Below are 27,829 nucleotides of genomic sequence, written 5' to 3' on the forward strand. Positions count from 1 at the left end.
ATCGGTGAATAGTAGTTTTTTCCTCAAATCAAGATGCAAAACTTAAAATGATCACAATTTCACATAAGAGTGTTAGATATGGATAAATCTTTCTTAAATGAACACTATATGAACTATAAACATTTCACCTAAAGAAAATGATTATAGTGTCTGTGGTCCTCTGGTGTTGTCCCTCCATTGCCTATTAAACTATTTTCTTGCTGTTTAACACCAAATAAGTGTCTTCGGCCACCTGCAGCCTGGCTCCTACTAGAGATATGGCTAAGGCTGAGATTATACACTTCCTTGAGCCATACTAATTCATACAAGCAATGGGCGGCTGTCATAGTCTGAAAGCAGTCATCCATTGCTGCTTATTCTAACCCAAACAGCACAGTAGGGATGGGCTGCAGGGAACGCATGTTGAGCATTAAAATATTAAAAATGGTTTAACACTGAACAGAGGCACTGTGCCAGCAGACTCCAAACACTATAACCACTTCATTTAAATGAAACAGTGTACTTACAGTGTCCCTTTAACAATCGCTTGTGTATGTTGCATGAATATATGGAATTAAACATGTCCCACAATGTTCCTGACCAGTGGTGCCCAATAACGTAGTTTACCAAATGTTGTGGCACAACAGTTAATATTTGACAATACATAACAAAAGATATTTACTCTTTTGTATCCCATACAAATAAACACACCAAAACGGTCAAGGGGACTAGTTGTTATTCAATCAAACATTACAATGGATAGACATGATCTAAGCTACTTTGACCATGGGTGTTATTGTTGGTGTCAAATATGGTGATCCATCATCTCAGAATCAGTTGACCTGTGACTGTCACACAATACAGTTTCTAGAATATGCAAGAGTGGACAACTCAAAAACACGCAGTGAGTGGCAGTTCTACAATGATTCATGCAATGGCTTTGGAGGTAAAATTTGACTCAAACTGGCACAAGACAAGCAACAAATAAAAATACATATACAATAAACATAAAATAATAGTTACTAACTCATTTCTAAGGGGAATATTCAATTTAAATTTGCCAAATTGCACTTCTAAAAGCATACAATTCCAAGTAAAAAAATAAATAAAAAAAATTCTAAAACTGATGTTGGCATATTGAAGAAAGATCACACTTATGCCATAAAATAAATTAAATCCTTTTCTTTTCAATATCATCTTTGAAAGTCACTGCATTTTCTAAATAAATAAAGAGGAAAATACGAACAAAAGAACAACACGCTAAAATTGCAGATAAACTTCACCTCTAAAATGCAGGTCTATTTTATGCTCCCCTGACTTACTCTGAAAAAGCATATACAAAGGAACAGCTTAAAACGAAAAGGGTTGCAATCAATATGGCTCAATTTCACAAATATAATCTTATCTTCAAGAAAACATTTGGACTAATTAAAAAGTTTAAAAAAGGAAGCGACACTGTGATGAGTCGAATTCATGCGTGTAATGCACAGAAAGGCAGGTTATTGGTTTAAAATAAAATAATTGCATCTACCTGACCTACTCTACCTGGACTCCAACTGAGTAATACCATTTTTATCCCTATGGACAGATGACACTTAATAGTCTTTCAATTCAGTTAAAAGACAGAACAAAATCACAGATTTTCTGCTCAACAATTTTTGAGACAGAGAGGTCTGTCAGAATGACACAAATAGATTATGCTTTTAGATTTGCCATAGTCAGAAAAAGTGAACATTAGGACTACAAAAAAAAAAGAAAAGAATAGGAAAAACAAAAAAGAAAATGAGGGAAGGAAAATGTTCTATTGAAGTGTACCAAAAAAAAAAATGTATATATATATATATATTGGATTAGCTGTATTAGTCCAGTAGACAAAATGACCAATGGACATAAAGTCCAGAGGACACAACAAAGTCCCATTTTAAATTAGAAATGACTAAAACTTCAATTTATTAGAATGAATTGTTAAGATGTCAAAATATCAAAACATTGCAGTGTGTAATGACACAAGGTAACAAGGTAATAATATCAAAGTATATTACACAGTATTTCTTAGAGGAAAACTCTTGAGAGCTTGTCTTTTAAGTTAGTCCAATAAAAAAGGTATCGTTACATACTGTAATAATCTGATATTTTAGCACACACAACTGTAAAATAGAAAAAAAAAACACTTTAAAATCTAAAAGTTGAAGATGGTAACAAACCACTTATTTTTGAAGCAGATGTTCTATTTTAGAGATTTTTTTTTATTTTACTAGTATATACGTTGAAGCTCCCAGTTCTGTCTTCATGTATATCTTTTCATTGTTCATGCAATGAGAATTGTTTATTTCAACTCAAACTGGCACACTAAACACCATATATAACACTTACTGACATAGTGATGTTTCCTCCCACCCTTAATGTTATCATTTGTGTCTGATTCAGTTTGGAAAAAAATACAAAAATATGGGTTCCTTATGGGTCATACAGGTATCAGATCTCTTCTAGGTTTCCATGAAAGTGTTGGTATTGCAATCTTTTTGCTTCATTATTGAAAAGCCAATACCTTTATACCATTTGGTATTTCTGCAGTTCAAATCAAATTTTCTATGACTGAAACTGCTTGGTATTGTTCTACAGATCTCATAAATGCGATATTCACATAACACTCTAAATAAAAAAGGGGGGACCAGGACTGGATTAAAAAAATCTGATTTTCACCCAAGTAAATACAAATGAGTATTCCTGCAGATTATACACCACTGGGAGTTTGTTGTTCCCTTATTACTTTACTAAATAAATTGATTCTGCTCTTCATTAAATACGAGTATCTTTCTTGCAACCAAGTTGTGCTTAGTAGTTTGTTTTATTCATTGTTACATGGTATTTCTCCACTTGAGTGAAACCGAAAACAAACAAACTCATAATAATAATAATATATATATTATAATTATATCTGCACTTGTGTTACTTTTGTGTTACTTTTGTGTTACTTTACCCTTTCTTATGATATTGCAGTTACCATACTTAAAATCAATTATTAAAATAAGATATGAGAGTTCTCTAGAATATTGGGGTTTCCAATATCCACAGGGGAAATATGTATTTTGTTTTTCATTATTTTGCATTTAATCAGCACACTAATCTCAGCTTCTCCCCATCAATGATCTTCTTGTGTCATCTATATGCACGCCAAACTCCTATCTATATGCTAGAACAATGGGTTTCAAACAGTGTGCCATGGTGCACTGGTGTGCCTTTAAATGCACCTCATATTCATGGGACATTTATACACTGCTGATGAAGTAAAAAAAAAAAAAAAAAAAAAGCTTTTCATGTTTGCCTTGAAAATGTAATTCTTATTGTCCTGCACCCCAAAACATGGTTATGAACCATTGGACAAAAGGATTGTTGTATTCTTAAAGAATATCTCTCCTCTCTCTACAAGCTTTCGTCTATTCTTGATTTGTATGCCAGACTACAATTATCTGAATGTCTTACTTTCATTATACAGTGAAATGAAAGAGAGTCAGACAGACCTAAAGAGCTGCACATCCATGTACACAAACTTGGAATACAGACAAACAAAGGTGCAGCAAATGCTTTCCATTAAAGGGACACTATAGTCAGCTGGACAACTTTAGCTTAATGAAGCAGTTTTGGTGTATAGAACATGCCCCTGCAGCCTCACTGCTCAATCCTCTGCCATTTAGGAGTTAAATCCCTTTGTTTATGAACCCTAGTCACACCTCCCTGCATGTGACTTGCACAGCCGTCCATAAACAATTCCTGTAAAGAGAGCCCTATTTAGGCTTTCTTTATTGCAAGTTCTGTTTAATTAAGATTTTCTTATCTCCTGCTATGTTAATAGCTTGCTAGACCCTGCAAGAGCCTCCTGTATGTGATTAAAGTTCAATTTAGAGATTGAGATACAATTATTTAAGGTAAATTACATCTGTTTTAAAGTGAAACCAGTTTTTTTTTTCATGCAGACTCTGTCAATCATAGCCAGGGGAGGTGTGGCTAGGGCTGCATGAACAAAAACAAAGTGATTTAACTCCTAAATGACAGTGAATTGAGCAGTGAAATTGCAGGGGAATGATCTATACACTAAAACTGCTTTATTTAGCTAAAGTAATTTAGGTGACTATAGTGTTCCTTTAATATTTAGATGCCATAAATTGTAAGAAAAAGAAGAAGAAAAAAACAACAAATCAAATTACTGTTGGGTAAGGATGTCCTTTTTTTCCCAGGATACAGTTTATATGAATGCAAAATAATCAAATAATTTGCAGATATTTCCACTGAACTATCAAACACCCTTGTATAAGACACTAAAGAACATAACTTCATGTTTAAATTTCTGTATAGCTAGGTCACAAATTGTTTTTAAATACTTACCAATAGCTGTTTTTTGTTTTTTTAGGCATCCTTGTTAATGGAGGATCCAAACATCCAAGATGATAGTTGAGCTTACATGTATCACAGAGCAGAAGGAGGTGTTGATCATGGTTCTTCTTACAGATTCCACAGCTTAGAAAAAAATATATATATTGGTGAACAAACTCAGTCAAAAAAAGAAAATATCAAGGCAACAGTCATTTATCAATAACCAATGAATAGAAGCTTGAGCAAACGGTGAGCACAAGCATTCTGACAAGCACATGAATACAGTATAGTCATTGCAATCCAAATTAAAACTTAATGCTACATAATATTGGACTGGTGGAAACCCTAACGAACACATGCTTTACTGTGGGAGAGGGGGCTTACAGCCTGATGAATGTTGAACTCCAAATCCGGTTACTTCATTAATTTCCCTCTGGGAGCAGAGGAAGCTCACAATAAACTGTAATGCAGGAAAATGACTCTCCCACACTTCTTTCTATATTGAGAACTCTGATCAAAGCAATAAAAATAATGAAGGCACAGAGCAAGGAGTTTAGAAATAGCAGCCCAACATGGGCTACCTGCCCTCCAGCCAAGAATTCATGAAGGCCCAGTGCAAGGAGCTAATGCATTAAGGACCTTGATCTCCAAATAATTCAAGGCAGGAACAACCCTGCCCTCTTAGTATGTCTACAACCAAACAACATTCAGAATGAATCTATAGAAGTTATATTGCATATTTGATCAGTGTTTGTGCGCATGCGTGTAGCAGGGGTGTGTTTGTCTGAGAGTGTGTCAATCTGTGTACTTGTGTATGTGAGCCTGTGATTATGAAACTGTGTGTCTTGGAACATGTTTCAGGAAGAGGTCATCAAATTTTGTTCTTTGCTCACACTCTGGTTATTTTTCAAACCTAGCAACATCCCCGATAATAAGTGAAAAAATTACCTGTACAGCACTGCCGGCAATGGCAAAGTCTTCTGTGTGCCTCCTTCCCTTTTGCTCGGTTTTCTCTCTTTTGGTGCCCGCAGAATTACCGGAATATTTGGCTTCTATGGTAAAATAAGGTAAAATAAGCAAAACTAAGGAAATCATAATTCTTTGAAAGTTAGCTCCTGTAGCACTAAGGGGGGGAGGGAGGGGAGAGGGGAGTATTTTACCTCATCCACATTGTTTGAAAAATGGTGAACACAATTCATAGATTGTTTAAAGAGGATATATCACAAAAAAATATGTAAATTTGTGGCAATAACAAGTGCTGGCGAAAATCAACTAAAATTACTAAATTACTTTTTTATTTATACCCAACAGGTTACCTGGTTATGATAATGGGAGGCAAACTGTATATCCCCAGAAATTGTCAAAATACAGGTCCTGTGAAGAGTTTCTAACAATTTGGTTGGCAAAGCATCACTGGAAGTTTAGTTGTAAAAAAGCTGAGTAACCACCATTGTTCACCTTTATGCTAAAGCTAAACCATTTTGTGTTCAAATGGTATAGTAAAATATAGTAGCTATGAAAATAGCTGTCAGTAACCCACACAGTAGCTAACAAGGTATATTTCCAGTAAACTGAAGATTAGTAATTAGCATTTAGACATGAGCGTACAGCTCAAAACACTTGCATGAAAAGGGCTAATGTTTTGAAACTGCAAAGTACGCATAAGTTCAATACAGGGGCGTGTCATTGGAGGGGGCCTGAGGGGCGACAGCCCCAACTTACAGCGCTTTAGCCCAAGATATTTTGGCTAGAGGATGTAGAGCTCCATGCCCGCGTCACTTATTTTTTTATTGTCAGTCAGGAGCAGAAGCAACAAGGTATAAACAGTAACACAGGAATATGACAATCTGACAGTCTTGGTTTTTGCACTTCTATTTAAGACTTGTGCACAGCCAAAAAATTTGGTTCAAATCAATTAATCTAAAGAAAAAAATATCCATGCAATAGTTTTGGGAAGAAAATTTCAGACAAAACAAAAACCCCTCAGTGGTGTGAGGGTCATTTATATGGCAGCTGGTGTAAGTCCTCCCTTTTGCTCCCACCACTCTGCAATGTGTTTACAGGTAAATAGATTAACAAATTCTATAACAACTATTAATAACACATCATTTTGTATTGTCTGCAGTCTGTAACACAAAATATTCATGTATTTATGCTTTTATCTAAAGAAAGGAATGCAAGATTATTTAGAAAGCTATACAGGCATTGATAGACATAGTTGCATTACTACATAGCTGAAGAGAGACTCGTGTCCATCAAGTTCAGCCTTCCTCACATTTGTTTTTGCTGTTGATCCAAAAGAAGGCAAAAAAACAGTCTGAAGCGCATCCAATTTTTTTTTCCAAAACAAAAATTCCTTCTTGACCCCAAAATGGCAGTCATATATCTCCTTGGATCAATCAGCTATTACCCCACTAATTAGCAATTATATCACTGCATTTTATGTTTTTGCAAGAATTTATCAAATGGGCAATGGAACTTTATTAAAGGACCACTCTAGGCACCCAGACCACTTCAGCTTAATGAAGTGGTATAGGTGCCAGGTCCAGCTAGGGTTAACTAATTTTTTTATAAACATAGCAGTTTCAGAGAAACTGCTATGTTTATCAATTAGTTAAGCCTTACCCTTTTTCCTCTAGTGGCTGTCTCACTGACAGCCGCTAGAGGCGCTTGCGTGATTCTCACTGTGAAAATCACAGTGAGAGCACGCAAGCGTCCATAGGAAAGCATTATGAATGCTTTCCTATGCGACCGGCTGAATGCGCGCGCAGCTCTTGCCGCGCGTGCGCATTCAGCCGACGGGGAGGAACGGAGGCGGAGAGGAGGAGGAGAGCTCTCCGCCCAGCGCTGGAAAAAGGTAAGTTTTAACCCTTTTCCCCTTTCCAGAGCCGGGCGGGAGGGGGTCCCTGAGGGTGGGGGCACCCTCAGGGCACTCTAGTGCCAGGAAAACGAGTATGCTTTCCTGGCACTAGAGTGGTCCTTTAAGTATTAAGACACACAATCACAAACAGATACCAAGCAGGTAGCCAATATATCTCTTTAGTAGAGGTGAGCAGTTTATGATATCACACACAATGATGTCAACCATGGGGACCAACACAAATTCACAAAGAACCATTATAGGGAATGAACATAAAACTTATGCATGTCACAATGTAAATGTTATTCAATAGATTGTGGCATTCCACAGAATTGTTTTACTAAAGAAAGCTCATGTTGCTTGCTATATATTGCTGGTGTGAATATGTCAATCACATGCACAATTCTCACATACTCCATTCTGAAAGATACATTTTGTGGCACTAACTGCATCATGGACATGTCATACTACTGGCCCCAGCAAAACTGTGCCCTCCCTTTCCTAACACTCCTGACGACGGCGTGTATTCACGCTAAAACGCGCGTCGAGCGTTTCTCTTCCTTTTATAATTTACTTTTCACTTTAGGTAGCACTTAGGCAGTTAGTATGTGGTGATTATTTAGTTTACCAGATTATTTAGGATTTTAGGACAGGCAGCCTTTGCTCTTGGTGTGGTGCTCTCGGGATCCTGGTTACTAGGTTTTTTACCCAGGGTCTAGGTTAGTCCATCCACCTAAAAGATTTTCCTAGGCAGCCTTATGAGAGTAGGGACCTATTCCTACATGCTTTGTTTTGGACTATTAGCTCCTATTTTTAGGTAGCTGTGGGTTAGGGTGGTATGGGGGATCGTTTGTTCTATCTCTTTACCCTCCATCTATTATAAGGGCTCCCCCCTCTCTTCCTTTCCTGCCATCTGGTTTTACTTAGGAGCCTTTCTCTGTTTTTAGAGCTACTAATCTGGGATCCCCTTGTTTCAAGGGTCTCCTTCTTTGTATTTATTTTTGTCTGGGTTACCCCGTATCCTGTAGCTCTGAGGTAGGCATTTGTAGGATAGAGCCCACGGCTTTACATGATTTTGTGAAGCTGTGGATCTACCCTATATCCTTTTCTCTATTATTTTTTTTTTTGTTTTTACCCCTTAGGGGTTACATTTATTTTATTAATTAATTTAAATATTTTAAAATGATATATATTTAGCTAACTGGGGTGGGTGGAAGTTAGTGGGGAATTTGGGGATATTGAGTTAGGCTAACTAGGGGTTAACGTTAAAAAAAGTTTTAATATAAGCTTTAAAAAGTAAAAAATTACTTCTTTTTTTTAAAAAAGTTTTAATAACGTTTAAGTAAAAAATAAAAAAGACACCTGCCTTTACCCAGTCCAAATAAAAATTAACCCCTTCCCTGCCAGTCGATCACTGCCTACAGTGATCAAAATACAGATCACAGTATTATACTGTGATCTAATTTGTTTTAACCCCTGAGGATTAACTTATTTATTTATTAACTCTCAGGGGTTCAATTTATTTAATTAATTTCAATATTTTATAATTATATATTTTGCTAGCTGGGGTGGGTGGGAGTTATGGGCAAATGGGGAATTTACGGTTAGTGCTGATTACTGCTAGGTAGGGGTTAACGGTAAAAAAAGCTTAGAAAAATGTTAAATCTGTAAAAAAAAATTTTAAGAAAGTTTAGAAAGTTTAAAAAAAATAATAAGCAAAACAAAAGTTTAAAAACTAGTTTTAAAAAGTTTAAAAAAGTAAAAAAAATAAATTAAAAAAATACTCATTACCACTACATCTGGAAGAAACTAGAGAAAAAATGATCCCACGCTAAGGTTCAAAATATGCCTTTTGAATTACCCCAGGGTGTATTCTTTAATAAATAGTATGTGTTTGGGGGAAGTTTCAATAACCAACCATCTAAACTACTCCAAAATGGAACATGGACACAGCGTAAAACTTCAAAGTTAGAAAAAAACTGAATGGCTGCGTCTCAAATGTGCCCCTTCAACATTCACATATACCTGGCAAAGGTACATACGGGGGTATTGCTGTACTCAGCCAACATAGCTGAGCAACATATGAAGTATTTTACAGTCGTAGCACTCATAAGGTTTGCAAAATATACTGTGCAAACTCACTTTGTGTGTCAAAAAGGCAGAAAAAACGCTTATTACCACTACACTTGGTACAAGCTAGCGGAAAAATGATCCCACGCTAAGGTTCAAAATATGCCTTTTGAAATACCCTGGCATGTGTTCTTTAAGAAATTGTATGCCTTTATGGTGTAGCCTGCTCAAGTGCTCCAAAGTGGAACACGGACACATCAAAACCCTCCATGAAAATTCCCACTTAAAAACGTAAACTTGTCACGTCTCTTTTACAGCACTGTAACTTCACAAAATATTGCCAAAGACATACAATGTGGGTGTCATTTTACTCAGAAGACTTAGCTGAGCATAATTTGGGAGGTTTGAACCTAGTGGCACATATGAAATATACAAAAGGCCCAGCAAAAATGTTATCCGTATGTAAAAAATGCCCAAGATAATTTTTTACCACATACTTTGGCATATATTGGTGAAACAATGGGGGCATGTTAAGGCACAGTATGCACCATATGAGATACCCTGGAGTGTCTACTTTTACAAATGGTAGGCCCTTTGTGGTTTTTTTTTGAACAGTCAAACTGTTATAATACCCCAAATGGAAGCATTGGCTCATTAAATCCGTCTCTCAAAAATCTACTGTGAATACTGAAAAGGACAGGTCTCATATATGACACTGTAGCTTCATGAAATAGTGCCAAAGACATACAAAGGGGGTGTCATTTTACTCAGCAGGTGTAACTGAACACAAAATAAAACTTTGTAAAGGAATAGCACACACCAACTTTACAAAATACACATGAGAAGTTCTTTGTTATACGTTTGTGTGCCAAACCCCCCCCAAAAAAATGTTCTCCAATATTTAGCAGAGGTTGGCGGTGAAATGACTACGTAGAAAGTGTCAAAACAACCTTAGGTAAATAGCCTGTGATGTCTACTTCATTTAAATATATACTTTTGTGTGGCAATTTTGTTTTATTTTATGCTATTAAGCTTACAAGACAAATATACCAAATTCTAAAATTGCTCCAGATTAAAAGTTTATTTTAAAAGCACTCCTTGTGCTTTGTGACCTGTAACTACCAAAAAAAAACTTACAATCCCAGACACATTATATATTCTGTAAATCAGAACAACTAAATGAATTTATTTTTAATTGCTTTCTTTAACCTGCACTAATTATGCACACATTATTATTGCAAAAACTGTAAAAAAAACTTTTTTTACATTTTTTTTGCATTTTTCTGTATTTTTTTGATAATAAATAAGAATTTATATATAAATATATATATATATATATATATATATATATATATATATATATATGTGTGTGTGTTACATCAAATTAAAGCCCTTTCTGTCCTTTAAAAAACAGTATATAATATGTGTCGGTGCAATAAACGAGAGAGATGCAAATTGCAGTTGAACGCAAACAGACAGAAAATGCAAAAATTGCTTGTGTCATTAAGCATAAGACAAGCTTCTGAAGCTGTGTCCTTAAGGGGTTAAATAGAATTTGCATAATAATTTGGAACAGGGTGTATATATATATATATATATATATATATATATATATATATATATATATATATATATATATATATATATATATATATATACACACACACACACAAATCATTAAATGTAATAAACAAACAAACAAAAAACAAGAAGAGAAAAGTTAAAGACAGTGGTACATTAAAGACGTAAAAAGCTTCTTATAGGAACGAATATTTAGCTGAACTTGTGCTAGTGAGTATAACAAAAAAGCTATTTAGTTTTCTTTACTAAAACTATGAGCTGTTGCAAGAAACTTTTACTTAAAGAAGATAGAAAACCATCAACACTGTACTGTTCTTCTGGGTCTATGGCAATTGACAAATGCCTCTACAGAGGCTTAAATGCCGCCTGAGAGCCACATGCTCTGTCTCATAAAAATGATTTAAATTCACTACACAATTTATTACTGAAAAAATGGGAATTCTTCTATTCTATTCATGGGCAGTATTTAATTCTCCAGTAGAGAGATTGCCCTCAATCTGTGGACATACAGATTATATTACACATATTAGTTTATGGCCTGTGAGTGTGTGTATGCATATGTTTCTAACCAACTCAATTTATTGAAGTGATAAAATATATCCTTATTTCACATAACTTTAACCTTTGGTAGACAACATAGAATTTTGCGGAAAAAACATAACGCATTCATTAACAAAAACACCCACATAAAAAAAAAAAAAATATATATATATATATATATATATATATCAATTGAGATAGACAGACAGACACATACATATTTATAAAAACTAACATGCATATCTACTTATACACGCACCTAACATTTTTTTTTTAAATCTTAATCCATAAAGATCATTTGCAAATTGTAAATATATTTTAGCTATTGACATCAGTATGATTGCCCAACTGCTGAGAAGAAAGTAATGGTCTGTTTAGCTGGCTTAGAATATATGATAGCAAACAGCTCCTGTATTCCTCACAAAAGAATATTGAAGTAGTTTATTTTCCACTACATTCCAGCTACATCAGTGCTCCATAGGTTAATTAGAAAAATTATCTTATTGGACCAAACTCTCCACAAAGCAGACGAGATCCTCTTCGGGTTTCCACTAATCTGCTGTATGCTAGCTGCTCAGACAGCAGCCATCTATCAAAGTCATTTCTCGAGGGCCCTGTGGGCCTGCATCTGTTCAACCAACTGGAAAAAAGTGTCCTGCAAGCTGTGCAAATTAATTCTATTCTTGCTTTCTACTATATATGTGTGCGTGTGTGTGTGTGATAGAAATATAATTTTATTATTTATATAGACTAGAGCATCAAATTCCGTAGCGCTGTACAATACACACACTATATATATATATATATATATATATATATATACACACACACACATGCAACACACAACATATATATATATATATATATATATATGCAGACAGTTAATAGAAATTATAGCAACACAGCATCTCTTTGAAGTTGTATTGTACTTTGCTTATTCGGCTTTCACTATTTTGTGTTGATAGATGTTGAGTATTCTTTGCACTGACTGTAATTATCAGGAAAGCTGCTCCAGACGGAAATATCTGAAGCCAAGAAAGACGTGGCCAACTTGGCATGGCCAATGGAATTTTACACTGGCTGATTAAATCAATGGAAAGGCTGAGCAGGAAATGCCAGGCTGTCTCCAAGTAAAGTCTTCTTTTGAAAAATCAAGCGAGTCAAGGAATGCTTTCTGTAACACTTAACTGCTGAGAGTACCAGTAACAAATTACTATTCATGCAGTGCTACACTGATAATGTGTTCACTGCCAAAGGGACCAGAAAAATAGATAGTGAGCTGCTCAGGCAGTCATTGGGTTTAGGAAGAAAGTAACAAACCTGTAAACACAAAGAAAGCTCTAATTTAGAAACTACTCTTAGACAAGTTCACATACAAAGTAGTTCTGTTAGAAGCATGAGGTGTACAAGGGAAGTATAACTAGTTAAACAGTATCTCCAAAATATACTTAAAAATTCAGAAAACCATCAATATACTCCTCCTGGTAGTTTATGCAATAAAAATAATATAAACAACATTTTGGGGGTCTACATATAAACACAGCTCTAGGTTACAGTATAATTTGCAGTACAGAATATTTCCAGCTACTAATTGTACTGCGCTGCGGAATCTGTTGACGCTTTATAAATGCCAGTAATAAATAAATGTGCAAGTTATAGAACCTTTTTGGTTATGGTTAATCCCATAGAAATGCAGTTGCTCTGGTATGAAAACCATCAGGTATATCTCTGAAATCTGAAGGATCATGCAAATGTATAAATTTTTGCAGCTAGATCTGCAGCCGATTAAGTCCACTCAAGTTCTCTGCATAGCCCAAGTCAGCTGACATCATTCCAAGAGAACAGCAACCAATTTATGTAACTTTCAATCAAGACAGAAAATGTTAACTTTTTTCATAGATTTTCCCTCTCACACTGCCCTACATACATATTGAACATATTTCTTATATAGTTCGTATTTCTTCCTGTTTATGTATGTTTTTTCGTAGAATTAAATGTGCCACAATGTTGTACATCCCCTAACCCTCTGCTCTAGCTAGTTTCTTCTTATCTTTTCAAAACTTTCACTTAACTGCTTTCTTATTTCAAGTTCACTCAAGTTCTCTCTGCACCAAATTTTTGCAACCCCTAAAATGCCGTTTTTCCACACCAACTGTTTAGGTTTATGTTATAGTATGTTCAATGTATTTTAAAACGGTTCTGTCACTACCCTGTTACTTTTGAAATTACAACACAAACAAAAGATATTACTAAACCCATTGTGACAAACAGTGGAGCTTCTGGATAAAAATTACAGTACAAAAGCAAAGTGCGCGTGTGCAAAACAGTGAAAACAAAAAGCCACAACTATTCACCTTGTGTTTAATCACTCTGTAGAAACACACATACAGAAACTTTATAGGCACTTTTAGAAAGGCCGCTAGACGGCCAAAACGCGTCAGGGCGGATGTATGTATTTTGTCATCTATCCTGCTGTTATTTTGTTTATCCTATATAGAAGGAAGGTTCTGGAGGTGGTCTCGCTGATCAATAAATTCAAAGTGATGGAAACTAATACAGAGGAACATTGGAAGTCTGAGCCTGCTAATAGGAGAGGCTCAGCAGTATTTGAGTGCAATAATCACAGGTTTTAAGGTGTTTTACATTTTTTTTGACATACTACACCAGGGGTAGGCAACCTACGGCACTAGTGCCATGCACGGCACTCGAGGTGACTTTGCACGGCACTCAAGGCTGCTAGAGCCAAACAGGCTCTGTCCTATCAGGAGTCCCAGTGAAACTTCAGATATCTGCTAATACGAAGAGGTGGTGAAGGACATTCCTCAATTTATGCATTGCAGCACATAGAGGAAGTGATCTCAGATCACTTCCTCCCAGCACTTGTGAATTGGAATCCACACTGTAGCAGAGCAGCTTGCAGCTGCTGTTGCAGCTCCTATACTTGAGCTATACCTGGCCAGCCTGGTCCCCACTGGAATCTAGGGAAGCCATCCATACTGCTAGATATACACAGAAATAACCCAAATAATACAAATAATACGAACAGCCCATACACAAACATACACACAATCCCCACAAACGCAACACCACTAACAATCCACATACATGCGCACACAACCCTGCATGCAGCATCTCAAATGCAATACCCCAAACAGCCCCCACACACTACCAAACACACAAGGTGACATTTCCATCCACACACAATTCCACAAGCAGCCCTCATACACAGCTCACATTCATAGGTATCATACACAATACCATAAAGTACTAATGAACATATACAATATAATAGCTCCTATACGCACAAATACAACGATACAAAGCAATTACAGTAAAAATAACACAAGCAGAATACGGCAGCATACACACCTCAATTTTAAAAAATAGGATCGGCACGCTAAGGGACATCACACCTATATCGGCACAGTGCTGCTAAAAGGTTGCCTACCCCTGTACTACACTATGGTCTAGTTTTTTTTTTTTTTTTTTAATTACAGACTGTAATTGAAGTTGTACCAAAGTGATAAAATACAAATTATGTATATTCCTAAAGCGCTCTCACCTATTGTTATATAAAAAAGGTGGAGCTTCTGCCATCTAATTTTACATTTTTACAGTGGTGGCTCTGGGAAACCAGTATCTACTCTCACTTTATGAAAATTGGTTTATAAAGCTCCGCCAGCACCATAATAAAAGCGGGAATGCTACCATTGCAGATCTTTACAAAATATGCAAAAATCGACAAAAGACTACAGAGCTGCACACACGTTTCCAGGCCTTAACAAGTCTTTTTATGCCTGTTAATTGTTTTAATCTTTCATATACCCGTTTGCCAGCTGTTGTATTTCATTTAAATTGTGCTCCATTACTTAATATTACATGCAGATAGTTTATTTATGAAGCTCATATCAACTATACGATACAAAAGGAAAATATCTGCACAATACAGAATGCTGACAAATAAATAATGGAGAATTGCCTACTTAATCAGTTACAATCATACACATTCTATGAACTATCCCCACAACAAAGCAATCTTACCAAAGAACTGCCAGCGTTAAGCTTAATTCAGGGGATTGCTCAAATCATTTTAAAGCAGGGATGTGGAATTTGTATCGTCCGACAACCCGGACATGAAGGTCCAGGAGTTGGGCAGAAAGATTTTCCGGCCTTTAGCTCTGCTGCAGGGCTGCTAGTGTAATCGCTAACTTGCGGTATGGTGCTCACGGTCTGGTGCATGCACTCTGACTCACAGGGTGCCCCAACTGCAATGGAGCAATTATTAAGGTCTGAACCCACAGGGCCGGTTATATGTTTAATAGACTGGATAGGGTATTGTTCTGCCTTCACAAATCAATTTTCTACATCAGTCATGCCCATGATACTGCTACACCTTTCCCAAAGCACAGATCTTTGACAACATCAAATGATTTGAATACAGTGAATACAAGATTACCTGCCATCCATCACACATATCAGCTAATTGTTCTGTAATTTTCACATAGACAGGCTTTAACCATGTGACAAACTACCCTTTTTAAGGGAGTTTGCCATGAGTTTTTGGAGTGGCCTGCTTGCCAGCCTTCTGCCCTGTGATTATGGCCCCTGTAACTTTTGGGGTTTTAAGGAACTTGAGACAGAACCCTCTGTCCATGGATTGCATATTTATCCTTCATTGCTTGGATTTTGTATTCTCCCTTGTGTATTTGTTGATTGGTTTGGTGAATTAAGCTGCTATTACAACCAGGATAATGTTATTCAAGTAGCTGAACAAAATGCTGAACGACTGACCACCCTGCATGTGGAGTGTGCTGCTTGTTAACCTCCCAGAAGCTGTGGTTAACCGCAGCTTAATTGACAAATGGCTGGGTGGTCGTCATTCGTATGAACGAACACGTGGCAGCAGCCATCTTGTTTAGTCGGACGCGGCCAGCGGTGTTTAGTCGTCGAACGCCTGGAACCAAAATCGGACACTCAAAGGCACGAACACCGCTGGGACTTCCACCTTCCAGTGCGTTCGGCAAAATACACAAGAACAGAGCGCGTTTCAGTGAGAACAGTCTACCAAACTAGATGCATCCAATGGAGTTATGCATGAACGGATCTTTTGTGCAATTTATACATTATTTGAATGAGAAGATAGACCGGCCGCACAGCCTAATTCTCTGGAACTCTTTTGGGCATGAAAACATGCGTGCGGTCAGTCAAAAGAGACTTCCATCTAACTTTTGAAACCCCTGAACCGATCTGGGTGATTTTGCAATATGTTGTTTCCCCAGATCAGGGCTATCAGGGGATATATATAATGTATGTGTTTCCCATATGTTTTGGGGGTATTTGTAAAATTGGGTAAAAACTTGTATTTTTCATTTGGAGGTAATTGAGTTGACACAGTAATTAACTCAATTATGTCCCATACAGAGGGGAGGTCTTGTGTACAGTAACTGGAAGTGATTAAGTGTAAAAATCTGTTTTTATTGGATTGTGAATTTCATGTCCTGTGTCCCACAAGGTCCACCTGGGCGGTAACCTTGTTGGGAAATACTGTATAACAGAGCAGCTGTACCATTAAACCTGCAGTTCTACTTCACCCTCAATCTAGAGTCCTGTCTATTATTGGGGGGAATCTGCTGCAAGGGATTGTTATGCTCTTCATACTCCCTTGAAGAATCACTAAGCTCTGGTAAGAGCTTGTTCCTGTTACTGCTTCACTCTCTGGGAAAAGAGAGGTTCACCCACTGGAATCTGGAGCTTTGTCGTAGGTCCAGGGTGGGTAGGAGACGGCGAGACCCCAACCAAGATGTGGCGGTTCATGGGGTCTGCAGTGCTTATGGTGTCAAGTGGAGTGCTTGGAGCTCTCAGGAAGCACTAGGAGCATCCATCAACGGAGGTACCCAGTCGGGGGGGCCAGGTGATCCATTATATACCAATAAACCCCAAAAAGAATTAAGCAAAAAGTTATAACAACACTGTCGCCTTGGACCGTCAAGTGCTGGACAGATGAAAGAGGACACACTCACTACACGTATTACATACAAGCAGCACACACACACATTACATACAGCCAATATATAATATAATATTTATTTTTAATGTCCACATAGGCTATTCTTATGTTTTGGTATCTCCTAGACAAGATTCGACATGCAGATTAAGCTTATGCTGAAATCTTCAGAGGAACTCTTTAAGTTCAGAACAACATATTTACACGGATAGAAGAAGACAATTAAAATAAAAAAACATACCTGTCCAACAATCTTGCTCATCATAACCCACAAGTTCTGCCCTTCGTTTCTCAAATTGCTGTTCACATTTTGCAGATCATCTAAGGATTCACAAAACTGAAAAATACAAATCAGATGATATTATCAGTTTCCAAATGCATAGAAAAGTACAGTATTCAATAAGCTACTGCCCAAAAGCTTCTTCAGTCACAACCTTCAGCAGTGATGTAGATTTGTTAACCTGATTATATTTAACTGGCTATCTTTCCATGCTGCAAGATCATGTAGCTAAGAATTATAATCTGATTTCACTACAAACTAAGTGCTATTTGTTATTTAGTGACTCTAATCCGAAATATTTTGAAAACTTGCTGAATTGTGTGCCATATGATGATTATATAAATGAGATTTAGAAACAGAAACTTATTTTTTGTGCAAACATACCCTCACTTGCAATATTTTGGGATTAGGTAACTCACTGCATTCCATCGGAAAATATATTATTTATGGATGTGTGTATGATAAATAACAGATTATCTCTTTGCAATTCACATTGGCACCAATAGTTCTGCAAGTAGATAAAATGTAGCTTTCATTGTAAAGTTTTCCACACAACAAAATAAGCATGAAACACAATGACCTAAATTTAATACGTTTTTTTCCCAAACGGTTCAATACTATTAGAAAAAAAACCTTTGATTTATCTAGAAAATTTCCCATAAATATTAATGGTGACTTTTGCAAATAAATCTTTTGGAATGTTTTTTCTAACACATTGAATCATTTTGAAAGCTTTTTAAATCGGAACCAATGTGAGATTATAAAATAGTACAATTATGATATTTTCCTGACATTATATGAATCTAAGTAACAAATGCCTTAAGGGCACTTTAACAGAGTTATTCACTAATGTGAGCATTTTGGGGAATTCAAAGTGAATATAAAATGTTAGAGCAAAATAGCTTAGCTGGAAGCACAGCTGACCGAGAGAGTTTTACCAGTTCATGCATGTTGGTCTTACATATGAAATTCACTTTTAATGCCCCACAGTTAATAACTCTGTGTGTGTGTGTGTGTGTGTGTGAAACAGAGCAAAATACTACAGGGACACTATTGGCACTGTAACTGCTTAATCTTATTAAAGTGGTTATAGTGTCTGGAGTACTTTCTCATTAAAGAGACACTATAGGCACCAAGATTACTTCATAAGCTCACGCTCACGGGCAGGGTACTCTACCTGTTGTATCGGTCTGTTCTTATTGTGTTTGTCTTTGTCCTAATTGTACAGTGCTGCAGAATTTGTTGGCGCTTAATAAATGGCAGTAGTAGTAATAATAATAATAATAATAATAATAATATAATTGAAAAGGTCTGGGAACAATGTCCCTGTCCCCCCACACCCTAATGTAAAACGTTGCAATTTGAGAGAAACAGCAATGTTTAGACTGTCTACCAGATAGCGTGGTGCTCCTGCTCTTTCACGGAGTTCGACTCTGAGAAACAACGCTGGACGTCCTCACGCCTTGCATGAGGATGTCCAGCATCCTCAAAATCCCCCATAGGAAAGCACTGACTCACTGTTTTCCTATGGGGAAGGACTAATGCGCACGTGGCACTCGCTACACATGCACAGTAGGTTCCCACTTGGTGCTGATGTTGGAGGATGTGGAGACAGTGACTTTGGCACTGGAATAAGATGAAAAAAGAGGGTTTACTTAGGCTAATGAGGAAGCATTATTCTGAACAACAATGGGGGGCTGCGATAGGCTGATAGTGGTCAGCTGACACTACGAGTCAATCACAGCACCTATTGCTGGTATGAACTGGTAATCCGACTAGGAAGAGTATAACCTATGCTTAAGCCATACTGTGGCCGTGGGATTCTGGGTAGCCAGGGACCCTTATTTGGTGTTAATCTTACACTAAAGAGTAATAGTGTCAGAGGACTCCAGCACTATAAACATTTCAATTAGGTAAAATTGTTATAGTTACTTCAGTCTCCCTTTAATAATGGTAAGAAAAGGAGCGAGAGAGCAGCTAGGGGGAAGTCTGGAGGAAAAGGTATGTTTACAGAGTGAAAGGCTGTAGAGAGAGTGTAGAATAGTTACCATAAAATTGGGCATAACAAAAAGTTATCAGTCATTGCTTCCAAACCTTCCAAAATATAAAAGAAACTTACAATGTGCAAATATGATGCAAGCTAAAAGGCAATTAAGGCATTTGGAGCAAGTGGGTAATGCTTAGTTTTTAGGTTTTCAAAGGGAGACCATGCCATGGAGATAGGTAAATAAACTAAAAAACAACTATAATAGTCAAACACTCAGAATGAAACACCTGATAATGGTTTATTCTGTTAAATTTCCATCTTATCTTAGGTATGGAATGTTCATAGTACTGGAAACAGTTCAAGTATTTGTTTACTTACCTTGTTATATTCAATGTGAAGCTTTTCTTGTTCATTTTCTAGCTTGTCTTTTATACTTTTTTGTTCAGCCATACTTTCCTGCAACTGCATCATACGCATGTTCCTTTCTAAGTAAAAGGAAAAGCAATAATCAAGATTACAGTGCATTGGTCAAACATATTGATAATAAATAGCGTAGAGCATAGTTAAATCCACTCTAAACTACCACTTAAACTCAAAACACTAACTCTAAAAACATTACGGAGTAGAAATGTAAAACATAGAATCATTTGGTCTTGTCTCACATCTAGCAGGTATACTGTAGATTCCTTGAAGCAAAAAAATTTATTTAATATAGACAATAATTTAAAAAGTGTCTTGCATGAAAGTGCATTGCTTTAAGTTCTGAAATTATGTTTATAAAACACAAAAAAGTCTACAAATCTATGTACCACTATGAAGGTTTGGCCAGCGGCACTGCTGTTTTGAGAAATGTTAGGGGATTTATGCAACAAAATGTAATATAGAACAATAATGTATCTTGTTTACACAGAATGATGTTTAACACATTTAATGTAGTTTAAACACACAATACTGAGTTTTATTTTTGGGAAGATCTGTTAAACACTCACCACCAATAGAGCTTGCGGAAATTAGGAACAGTAGGATAGAAAAGAGGAACAGAAGGATCTGGGCCCAACATAAGCAGTATCTCTCCTAAATAGGGACACTTAGGAGGTACACAAACATCTTGTTTGAAGTATGTAAAATTTGGATAACACTTTGAGTCTATCAATGTTCTTTGATATGTTTTTTTTTTTGTTAATCCACATCCGCAGAGATCAGCTTCCATAAATATAATATTTAAATCAGGAATTAGGGGGTCTCTGCTTCTAATGTTCTTGGATCACAAAAAGTAAAAATAATAATAATAATGGTTTATAGTTAAGAGATGATAAAAGAAGTAGGAATGTTTAAATGGAAGTAACCATTTAGTCTCAGCAACAAACCAGGAGAATGATTCAGACTGAATATGGTTATCATGCCTTGATCAGATTGTCACAGTCTCTCTCCCTAATTCCACTTGCATTGTATAGGCCATTTAAAATGGCAAACTTATTTCACCTTGCAATCGGGGATTTGCTCAACCCAAACAACATTATTAAATCTTCTACTACACTCAGGATGATTGTAGACTGGTTTGCCTGGAAACCAGGTAAATGCTAAGTACTTCAAGCATGGCAGTAGATTGGTGACTTTAGGGAAGAATATTCACCATATTGTGAATTGTATGATCTTATATTCAAGGAATATAGGATGCATTCATCCCTCCACTGTCATGAGAATCAGTGAACGAGACCAACAGCCTTATTTAGTTGTCACAGTCAAGTTTGCATGACCTTTAAATCTTAGTTCTCCAAAATGATAACTTAGATAAAGCAATATGTCATTACACCACAAGTAAAATCAATATCATTTTAGCCAGTGTATAAATAGGTTAGACTATCCAATATTTATTTCCGAAGATACAATTATATTGCTTGCAAAGGATTGTGCAGACTTTACAAAAAAAACAAAAATTGTGGTGAATTGGAAAAACTGCAAACCAAACTGTTAAAGGGAATAATTAAGCAATACTTTAGCCTAAATTATACATTTGATTTTCAATTCAGTGCAATAAACTGTTTAGTTATTAAACATCTGCTTATATTTTTAAGCAAATTGAAAGTTTTATAAATAACTCTTTATCTGGAGCATAGTCTGACAAGTTAAACAACTAAAACCTTACAACAAACATCATAAGTACAGACACCACATACCAAGATAGTAGTTAACAAAGTCAGCAGTCAAAGCAGGTTGCTTGTGTTTCCTTCTGCCATCCACACTGGAGCTTGTGTCTGAATTGTCAACTGGGAATATATCTGTGCTAATGCCCATCAGTTCTGCTTTACGCATAAGTTTACGTATAGCAGATGCACTGCTTGTAAGTGGCCGAGGCAGCTTCTCTCTTGGCACCCATGCTTGAGGTCTTGTAGTACGAGCCAACTCTGACTTTACACGATACTGCTGCAATCTTGTGTTGATGCGGGACTGGAAAATAATGGAAACAAACACAAAGAATATTCAGGTTGCAATTTCTAATACAGAATAGTTTACAGTGCATTAAAGCGCTTTCTGGTCTTCTACCAGGGGCACATTTATAAGCATTATCCTAAGGAGGGACAGAGATCACTGAATACAGATTCTCTGAACAATCCCTCAGGCAAAACCGTGGGGCTGGATGTGGTTTCTAAAGAGGTTACATTACAGTTGAGCACAGTCACAAATAGTCATAGCTATGTGCTATCACTTTAATATAAAAAGAAAGGGATCCATCCAAAATAAACATCTGCATATTATAAACATCCTGCATAAATGCAGCGTGCAAAAGTATAAAGAAGTATTTTTTACTAAAGTTAACATTGTAGCAGTGAGAAAATATTGAGATCTGAATCTAAAGGTCTGGGTGACCTCAACTTTTTGAAAAATAAAAATAAATAAATGGCACAGCATCAAAAGCACTAAGGAATGCCTCCAATGACAGCTGTGGAACAATACATCACAATAGTAACACATCTTGTGCTACTTGCACTTAAATGTTTGTAATGTAGACCAAGAGTGCCCAAAAATGAGATCCCCAGATGTTTTAAAATTACAGCTTCCATGATGCTTTGTCATTTTAAATGCATTCTAAAGACGTGCAAAGCATCATGGGAGTTGTAGTTCTACAACATCTGAGGATCTACCTGTTGGGCACCCCTAACCTAGACTGAGGGTGTATATGCTGCACAGACGAGTGCTTATTTCCCATCAAGACCGTGCAGCACAGTATGAACTATCAAAAATAAACAAGGCTTGGCAGTCAAGCAGCTGCCTGCATAAATTCCGCTTCTTGTTTATTACCTGATGCATAACAATACATTATGCATACATAAAATAACACACAATTATCTATAAACAAGATTCACAATGAAATTTCATACCCCCAATAACAAACCCATTGGGCTATTTTAAATATCCTCACTGACACCAAGATAATGCTGTGCCATGATTTTCTGCATTACATTTAAAGTACACCTATAGCCAAAGAGTAATTACACACCACACAACTGAAGCTCTATAGTTCATAAAATGAATAAGAGGATGTTGTCATGGTGTCTTAGCAAAAGCTGGAGATTGACATTCAAAGGTTTAATAAAGTCTTTGTAATCTCATGCAGACCAAATACATACTCCAGTTCAAAGCTCCTGTGATCAAAGGTAAACAATCTTAGCTCCCACATGAATTAAATGACCTTTATTTAAATTTCCATTTTAAGGTATGCAGCGGCTTTTATTTGGAGTAAAACATCACAGAGGGTTGAAATGGTACCTGTGCCTCTGGTGCTAGCTGCTTTTCTCTCTCTTTCAAGGACATTTTACAGTAAGACTGCAAGGCCAAGTAGTTTTTTCTTTTCCATTTTCTGTCAAATCGGTCCGCGTGTTGCTTGCAGTATGCAAAAAAAGGATCTGCAATATCCTGCAGAAAGACACAACGATGCAAGTTCACAGAGGCTACCAATGTTTATGTCCTATTTATAAAATAAAAATATACCAGGCTCCCATGCATACATACATTTATCCACAAGCAGGATTAAACGCAATGATCCTCAGTATAAGTCAGATAAGGCCACTAGATGCACTGCATTGCAGTACATTGATTTTTATGGTAGATTTACTCTACTAATACTGGCTGGGATCAGTGCAAATCCCAAGAGATCCAAAAGCAAGTGAGAACATTTTCACAAACTACCCTCCCCTGATGTGATCAGGCAAAACTTGTGAATTCTGGACACTCTGGTAACATCGAAGTACCTTAGATAACGATGTATGCCAAGGATTTATTGTTGAACAGCCTGTGGTGTTGCTGTCTAATATTTTGGAGCTGTTTAGAGAATATGGCTCAGTTTCCAACCTAAAACAACATGCTGAAAAGTCAATAATACTTATTTTCCCCCTTTAATTGGTATAAGGACTTATTAAGTACTTGGGCAGTTGGGTGCTGAATGACCTCACAGAAGCCTACCAGTACAATACTCCAGGTCTCAAGATATTTTAAGCAAATCCTGGGTTTGGTCATATAAATATATTAATTAGTTCTGTTGGATATCTGCTATAAAAAATTAACCTGCTCCCATAGGTCCTATATCCACTCAAGACAATTTCCATCAGGATTTTTTTAACCAGTTTTTGTTTTGTTTTTTTCCATTTTTCTTTCCTTTCCTTTCCTTCTAAAGCTTGCTTTAAAATTAATGCAGAATATAAGTGATGATTTTCATGAGGCATGCTGATGGTACTGGGGAAGAGTAAGAGTAACGTAATTTGGGCACGTTGTAAGCAGAGATTTAGTTATTTTATATTTGTATTTTTACTATATTTATTCACCCGTTTCAGTCTATACTAGCTCCTGTTTTTTTGATCAGCTGTTTCTCTAGTTCACTTTACTTTTAAGTTGTAAGAATATTTTCTCAAATGGTAAAATAGGTAATCCTCAGAGTGTATATTTTCCATTAGGTGTTATCTTTGCTAGAAATGATTTAAGTTGTATGTAGGAGAATACTGTCCATTTGGTAACAATTTGGTTTTTCAACTCTGTATATGACTTTAAAGATACTCTATCATAAAGTTAACATGAGCATGTTACTCTACATTTCACTTAAGGTCTGTGTCTAACGGTGGATAACCCCAGAGATGCTGTAAACATTTGAGCAGCTAATGAGATAGGTAGTTATCCAAATGACGCAATAGATCCCATATGTAAACTAGATGTCATGTGTATGGCATAGAGGGTCTCAAATGGAAGGGGGGAGACAAAATATAGAATGCAGACCCTGTGGTACCAACAAATAGGGCTCAATATCTACCCACCGTGAAAGTCCTGGATGTGGTTATGCTTTCTTATCTGACTTAGGTACACAGCTCTGTAGTATGCCCTAAGATTTGGGAAGCCAAGAACCCCCACTTTGACTTTAAGTTGTAGGATATTAGTGACTTCCCTGCCCTTCTTGTTTTTCCATATAAAGCAAAGAGATCTGTGTTGCAGATTGTGCATGTATTTTTTGGGTAAAGGTAGAAATGTAAAATTTCTGCAAATTTTAAAGCCACTGAAAAAGAAAATTCCCCAGGGTTTTTTTTCAGGAGAAAATTGCAATTTTTGGTAAATTTCAATGGGAATAAAAATGAAAATCAAGTCTTATATTTGAGCCTGTAACTTTAAAAAACACTATAAAACCTGAACATGGGGATACTGTTATACTCGGGAGACTTTGCCGAACACAAATATTAGTGTTTTAACAGTAAAACTTATCAAAACAATGATATCATCAGTGATATGTTGTGTGTGAAAAAGGCAAACAGGTCACTTTTACTGACAATATCATCGCTGTGATATGTTTTACTGTTTTTAAACACAAATATTTGTGTTCAGCGAAGTCTACCAAGTTAAACAGTACCCCCAATGTACAGGTTTTAGGGTGTATTGAAAAGTTATAGGGTTAAATATAGTGCTAGCAAATTAAATTCTCTGGACTTTCGGCCTGGGTTGTCATGCAGGTCTCCCAAATTGCAATCAATAAAATTACTTAGTTATGTAAAAATTTTACATAAATATGCATGTATAATTTAAATATATACACATATTTTTATATTTGAAGTCTACGTGTTTATGAATGTATTATTTTTATTTATATATACATACATAGATAGATGTATATAATTTCATTCAAAGTATATTTTTATATAAATATGTGTATATATATATATATATATAAATATCAAAATACAGTTAGAATAACATTACATGTATTTAATTTTTTATAATTTTTACATTGTATTTATTTTTATAATATATATACAATATCTAGTTTTATATATATATATATATATATATACATAAATACACACACACACACGTGTGTAATTTTACACTAAGTGTATTTTTATAATATATGTATAATAATAAAAAAATACACTTGGTATGACATATATAATATCTATATATACATATTATATATAGATGTAACACACATATATACATATATATATATATATATATATATATATATATAAATTTTATTTTTTATTTTACGTCATTTTTTTTTTACTTTTAAAATAATACAGTTAGGAGAGGTATTGCAGGATGCCTCAACATCAAGGTATCGCTGCAATACTGTTAGAGCGGTTGGAAGTGATCATGATCGCTTCCAGCGCTCAAATTTGCCGCGGGCGTATTAGGTACGTCCGAGGTCGTTAACGACCATTTAATAAAGACAAATAACAGATACTATCCTATCTTTAAATGAAAGGTTACTTCAAGTGGTATGGCATCCTTTAAATTGCCCCCGGTCTGCTTCATAAATTCATGTACAAGAATTTACAGGAAAGGGCAAGGGAGATGCAGAGAAATGAACATTCAAAAAAGGAAAAACATGTTTTCCAAGAGTACTGAGGAGCTGCATCTTAAGTGGATTTTATTAATCTCTGCTAAATGCAGTTTACATTTTCCAAAGAAACTATGTATCTTTTTCATTTGAAACTCAGCTTTAAATTTATATCAGAGCCTTTATTTATTTAATACTTTCTCCAACAGTTCATATGCACGCTTCAAAAGAAGTATGTCTATTAATTTACCTCTTCGGCAGCAGCTTCTGAAAGCAAACCTTCCTTCTGGGCACAAGTCACATGAAAGTAAGCTCTGCACATCCCTGCATCACAGCTGATACAGACTCCGGTCCTGGCAAATCGAGGATCTTCACAAAAGCTACATTCCTGCAAAACAGTAATGGGAAAAACTCGACAGTTATTAAAATGCAATCATAAAAGAAATACATATATTTGATAAGGCTACAAAATATTTCAGAATATCAAATTTGCAATGTTCAACGATATTTAAAAGCAAACCACTTGAAGGATAAGATTGACGTGCAAAGTAATCCACCACTTCTAGAATCTAAGGCTAAGAGACTTAAAGGTACCAGTGTAATACTAAGCTGATAAATGGTTCCAAATTATGTGTTCAGGGAACATCAACAATCCAAGATCTAGGCCATTCCTAATTTTATTCCAGCAAGGATGCTGGCAAAACCTGGATTGATGGTGTGCCTTGGGAACTTGTTTGGAAAACAATGCTTGGAAGAAACTGCAAAAAAAAAAAAAACAATTCAACTGATAACTATAATATGTAATAATGTGCTTATCAACTATTATTAGTTTTATTATTAGTATTATTTCAGAGAAAACAAAAATGATCATATGTTTTATTGGAGAACTTAATTTGTACAATACATGTTTTTTCTTGCTGTCATTCCTCACTGAACTAGGCTGGAGTTTATCTAGTACCCTATTTTAGAATGCAAAACCATGTGTTGTGATGTAGCTTTTCATTTTATATAGAGCCTTCACAATAATTATCAAAAAAATTATATCTGATAGAGCATATTTTAATACTTTGTTTTGCTTGGTGACACACATACTGTGCTTTCACGTTTTTCTTTTTATCGAAAATAATAATATCTCCCACTAATTTAGACCATATCAAAGACAAGTTCATGCACTATTTGAGATAATGGGCAAGGTTTCCTGAGCAAACCGTATTTAAAGAGAAATGCCCTGCATATTGCCACAGGCACAGTTTAACAGATTTCTAAGTAGCACATCTGTAGTAAAATAGCTATAGTGAACTTAAAAGGAATGTTCTATTACATAAGGTAAAATTGGTTCACTT

General features: G+C 35.9%; 1 protein-coding gene across 5 annotated transcripts in view; it reads right to left on the reverse strand.

The window, feature by feature from the left end:
• PHF14 (PHD finger protein 14) overlaps nucleotides 1–27,829 on the reverse strand; it is a 325,814-nt gene that overhangs the window by 220,010 nt on the left and 77,975 nt on the right. For all 5 annotated transcript variants that reach the window (XR_010090781.1, XM_063452421.1, XM_063452419.1 and 2 more), the window contains 7 exons: nucleotides 26,737–26,874; nucleotides 23,441–23,587; nucleotides 21,850–22,120; nucleotides 20,051–20,157; nucleotides 17,647–17,742; nucleotides 5,299–5,402; nucleotides 4,363–4,494 (listed from right to left, as the gene is read on the reverse strand). Coding sequence is in view for 4 of the 5 variants with exons in the window: in XM_063452421.1 (XP_063308491.1) it covers nucleotides 4,363–4,494; nucleotides 5,299–5,402; nucleotides 17,647–17,742; nucleotides 20,051–20,157; nucleotides 21,850–22,120; nucleotides 23,441–23,587; nucleotides 26,737–26,874 (995 nt within the window). In the remaining variant the exon portion in view is untranslated. The remainder of the gene's footprint in view (nucleotides 1–4,362; nucleotides 4,495–5,298; nucleotides 5,403–17,646; nucleotides 17,743–20,050; nucleotides 20,158–21,849; nucleotides 22,121–23,440; nucleotides 23,588–26,736; nucleotides 26,875–27,829) is intronic.

The sequence above is a fragment of the Pelobates fuscus genome, chromosome 4, assembly GCF_036172605.1.
Source record: "Pelobates fuscus isolate aPelFus1 chromosome 4, aPelFus1.pri, whole genome shotgun sequence".
Classification (NCBI taxonomy): Eukaryota; Metazoa; Chordata; class Amphibia; order Anura; family Pelobatidae; genus Pelobates; species Pelobates fuscus.